This window comes from Montipora foliosa, unplaced genomic scaffold (assembly GCF_036669935.1).
Source record: "Montipora foliosa isolate CH-2021 unplaced genomic scaffold, ASM3666993v2 scaffold_406, whole genome shotgun sequence".
Taxonomy (NCBI): domain Eukaryota; kingdom Metazoa; phylum Cnidaria; class Anthozoa; order Scleractinia; family Acroporidae; genus Montipora; species Montipora foliosa.
Window position 1 is genome coordinate 220,001 of NW_027179708.1, and position 5,000 is coordinate 225,000.

Consider the following 5,000-nt stretch of genomic DNA (forward strand, 5'->3'; position numbering starts at 1 on the left):
CTGATCACCAGGGACGTGGTACGCTTGCGAAGGATTCGCTCTTTCAGGTAAATAATGATTGTAAAAGCATTCATGCTCACAATAGCAACAGCTTCGATGGTAAATACTGTCAGCCAGGCGATGCACTTTTGGTAATGAGAATCATTGGTCATCTACGTGAAGAAAGAAAACGACGATTAGAGCATTAGGATAATTTGCGATAGGCTAAGAGAAATGCGGTTGTTAGGTAACGCAATACAAAAAAGAGGAAAGAGGTAATTCGGTAAGAAAATCGAAGGTAACAAACTAAGCATTCTGATTGGCCAATAATCACAGATAACCAATCAAATGTGAGTCCCCTGCGCAATTATCATAACTTTTCTTTTATTTAATATCAGTAAGTAGCCACAATTTTTTTTCGTACAATTTGAAAAAATTAAACACTAATAAATTTAAGACCTCTGGGCTCGTGCAGTTTAGTTGGCTTTTAGAAACCTTACAATATTTTTTTGTCCCAATTTGCACGAAAACTTCGTGATTATTCATATACACGCAATCTCGCTTTAAAGCAATGAACGAATGCACTTCGTACTAGTAACATTCCGTGCTAAAATGTATTTTATCATGATCGTTTGATAAAGCAGCTGAAAATGAAGTGACACAGAATAGAACCAATAAAAGCGGCCTCTAAGTGGTGCATTGACATCGAGCACAAAAGCCCGAGTTGATGAGTCTGAATATTGATCCACAAGCGAATGCCATCTTTGAGAAGACAATGTTGGGGAAACAGCCTATGTTTCAACCCCATGCACACATTTCTGGGTTGTTTCCCGAGTTAGTTTGCTAAATGTCTTGTAAAAGCGCACACAAAATCGTTGACTTTTGCTTACCTTTTTCCTTGTAGGTTCCTTATAATCTACCCCAAAATACTTCAATACTTCAATGCTGTTCTACGTTAACTGAAAGACCGAAAATAATCTATACCTGTTACACGTTTGTTAAATAGCGGAAATTGAAATGTTTTGACTATGTATAGGTTTCGAGAAACTTGGCTCTTTTCTTCAAACGATATGTGCCAATAATTTGATACATATAGACTACATTTTTTATTTGTCGAGTCCTTTAAATGTTCAAGTCCAAGTTCAAGATCATAAAATTCCGCAAATATATTGCCCGTAAAATCCGTTCTCAGGTTGAATCCGTCTTAACTTAGGTTAAATTGATGATCCTCATTTTACCTAGGTTGAATACGCACTCAGATGGATTGAAGAAACTTTTTTGAAGCCTAAATTAAGCTTAGAGAAAAATTAGGATCAGGTTAGAATTAGGTTTGGTTTTTAGACGTAGATATCAATTGACTTACCATACAAAAGTAATTTATGAAAAGAACTGTGTTGGGTTGCGCATGTTCGTCGTCGTAGTGTAGTGGTGAAGACACAGGACTATAGATCTGCAAGGCCGGAGCTCGATCACCGATAAGTGCACAGTACACTTCTTTGTTCCCTAACTTTGTTGTAATATTGACACTAAATCGATCAGTGTATGAATGCAGAAGCCGATAAGATGATATATATGAAAAATTAAGAAGATGTGTTGAGACATGTAAGATTGAGCTTGAGGGAAGGTATTGGTGCTTCAGCTTTACAAGATAATTCATGGCTATTCTGATATTGATTATACCGCATATGTGGATCTGACTGGCCCAACAAGAACTAGAAGTAACCATGACTTTAAAATTAGGCCTAAAGCAGCAAGGACAAACTATTTTAAATTTTCATTTTTTAACCGTTACGTTAATGACTGGAACTCTTTACCTAACTCAGTTATGTCTCCTTCCAGCTTAAGCTCGTTTAAAACTTTACTACTTAATTATCTTTGTAAATAGATAGGTCTTTTATGTTTCGTACACTTTGTGAAATTATGTATTAGATATACTATTCTTAATTGTTTTAACTTTTATTTTTGGAGAGCAGTTTTTATATGGGAATTCAGTTTCCCTCTATTGCTTTCCTTTGCCTATTGTACTTTTGTATATATATTTCTTTTGTACATTGGTAAGAAGCTTTATTAAACTTAAACTTATACCACCCTTTTGTTGCCGTTTTTAACAAAAACCAGCTAACATGGCAACAGGAAACCGGTTGCTGCAAAAACATCATTTCAACTGGAGAAAAGACTTTCAAAGCTGGGCAAATAAGGCACAATGCGCGAAAGACGCTAAATTACTAACCTTGGACATACCTCTTTCAGTTTTCGTCTTGGGCAATTTGTCTATACCTTGCTTACCAACTTGTAAAACCAAGACTTAACATTAAATCAAGTTTTGGTTCAATGCGTAGGCTAACGACTGAAACGACTGAATGAGTCTGAAGAGACTGACTATCAAGGCCCAAAGGCAGCCGAGAGCTTCTTATACCTAGTAAGAGCTCTATCATTAGCAAATTAAGTGTACAACACAGCCTATTTGACTTTATGTTATGCTTTCCCGCGCCAATTAATTTCTAATAGATGTAATAAAGATGTTATCAACCTTGTTTTACACTCCAAAGTGCAAGTTACGACACCTTTTTATTTTTTCCAGTAAATTCAGTAACGTCATTGTGCTTGGCTCTCGCGCCAACAATTTAACTGAAAAATATTACAAGTGGAAGTTAAGTTACGGACCTCGACCTCTATGAATAAAAGCATATATATTTTTTCTTCCAAGAAAACATATTCGTGTTTACTAACTTTTTCTTAAACTTGCGTAATTGTGCTGAATGAAAATTTGCTATAGAAGATAGAACCCGAGAGGAAGAAGTTTAAAGTAAGGTTAATTCACAAATTTGGTCACCTGTTCAGCATGGGACAATAACGCCTGCTCGAGGTCATGTTATTGATCGTCGGCATTTTGCAAAAGAAATAACTGTAGCCCGCTTTCAAGTAATATGTAATGAGGTAATGAAAATATATACTAGTGTTTATTTAAAAAGACGGGTCTGAAATTTAGGCTTTAAAATGTCATCAGTACATTACCCAGACAACTAGCTCGCACAAAGAAGAGAAAACTATTTTTCCTGAAAAAGACCTGAGAATTGAAGTCGCTTCGAAAAAAATGCTAAAGTGAATTGTGAAGTGAGGAACTGACTGAAATATTGTGCTGTTTCACCTTAAAAGACGAAATAGAAGCTGTGTTGAAATTAATACTTGTTGATGACTTCCTCTCCAGCTGCATGGAGAATGTTTTTGTGTTTAACCCATTGTTAAGCACACTTGTCTTTAAAGTTTGCCTAAATTCATGTCAAAACAAAAGTGCATCAATAAATTTAAACACATGATTTGCCTTATAATTGTGCTTGTCGCTTCTTATGTCGTCAGTAATATTTAAGAAATAGAAAACGCGTACCGTGTTTCTATCGAGTTTTAGTAGAATTCTACTAGTATACTAATGCAAATGCTGTAATCTGATTGGCTCAGCCATTAAACACTATCAGCTATTAGTGTGCAGTGGCTGGAGGTCGTCTTGGAAATAACCAAGTTCAAAGTTTTGGAGGAAAATTTGGATGCAAATCGGTAATTAAATTTCTGAGAAGTCTAAACGAAGGACATTTACGGTTTCGTGACTTTCAAAAAAGTTGTAATTATTGAAAAAGCTAATGCGCTCGCGCACACAACTTAGATTTTAAATGGCACTTCAATCCAAGCGATCTTTTTCAGGTGCAAAGTTTAATAATACGTATGTAGTTGCTATGGTTTTATTTATCATCCCCAGTTTTCTATAGTCCTGTCTTCACCACTACACTACAACGACGAACATGCGCAACCCAACACAGTTCCTTTTATTTTTTACCTTTCTATGATTGGTCAATTAATATCTATGTATAACAACCAAAACTAATCCTAACCTGACCCTATTTTTTCGGTAGGCTTACGTTAGGCTCCAAAAGAGTTTTTTTTAATCCATCTGTATTCGTATTCAACCTTTAAAGTCTTATCTTCCAGCCACTTGAGCTCATGGCTATTTGTTTTTCTAAGTCTTGCCAGGGGTCTAAAGTTTGATGATGTCGAACGTGCTCTCAGCTTTGCGGGTCCATTTCTTGCGCGCATGTTTTTGTTCGCGTCATGCAGCTCTCCAAACCATGTGACAATGTGACACAAATGCATATGTACATCAACTTTATTTATCTCGAAATTCAGTGTAAGCTTAGAAAGTTAGTATTTTATCGCAAACGTGACTAGCGAGCCAGAAAACATAAACTAAAAAAGAGCAAACAATTCCTTACAAACTTTAATATATTTGAATGGATCAATCTTAGCATGCATGCATTTCCACAGATCTTCCTTTACATTAACTTGAATAAAGTGTTTCCCATTAAAAACAAAGAGAGAAGTAGGACGAAAGTATTAAAACCTTCAGTTTTTATATACTTGGTAAACACATATTCATCAGTTAACTGAGTGAAAACTCCCGACTTTCAAGTCATATCGAGGAAGAACCTAAACTGGCTCCGAGCGAGATCTACAACACAATAATAAAAAACAGAGCTCTTTTGAACTCTGGCATTTTTAACGCATATAACAATGCATTTATAAGAGAGTTTGCGTAAAAAAAGATGCAAAAGGAATAATGGAGCCTTGAGTGATGCATTATTGTTTAAAATCTCTCACCTAAATTAACATTTACAAGAAAAAAGAAATCTGTAAATGGCATCACTAGTATTAACGATACAATTGTTACAATGAACAATGTCTTGGTTAGTTTTCTTTCTCTTCTGATTGCACCATGATGCTGAGGATGCGTTCCACAGTTAAATTTAGTAGCAATGGATGAGTAAGAAACAACCATAATAAAAAGGCACACAAATTCATTGACTTTTGCTTACCTTTTTCCTTGTAGTTCTTTATAATCTACCCAAAATACTTCAATTCTGTTCTACGTCCCGTTAACTGAAAGACCGAAAATAATCTATACCTGTCACACGTTTGTCAAATAGCGGAAATCGAAATGTTTTGACTATGTATAGGTTTCGAGAAACTTAGCT

At 35.5% G+C, this 5,000-nt stretch overlaps 1 protein-coding gene across 4 annotated transcripts in view; it reads right to left on the reverse strand.

Annotated features, from left to right (window-relative positions):
- Positions 1-5,000, reverse strand: part of LOC137988089 (QRFP-like peptide receptor) — a 9,868-nt gene that overhangs the window by 2,439 nt on the left and 2,429 nt on the right. For 3 of the 4 annotated variants that reach the window (XM_068834156.1, XM_068834155.1, XM_068834154.1), the window contains 3 exons: positions 4,842-4,905; positions 870-938; positions 1-152 (listed from right to left, as the gene is read on the reverse strand). The exon at positions 1-152 is cut by the window's left edge and continues 2,439 nt beyond it. In XM_068834156.1, the coding sequence (XP_068690257.1) occupies positions 1-152 (152 nt within the window). In that variant the 5' untranslated portion in view covers positions 870-938; positions 4,842-4,905. The remainder of the gene's footprint in view (positions 153-869; positions 939-4,841; positions 4,906-5,000) is intronic. The other variant, XM_068834153.1, reaches the window with a different exon arrangement.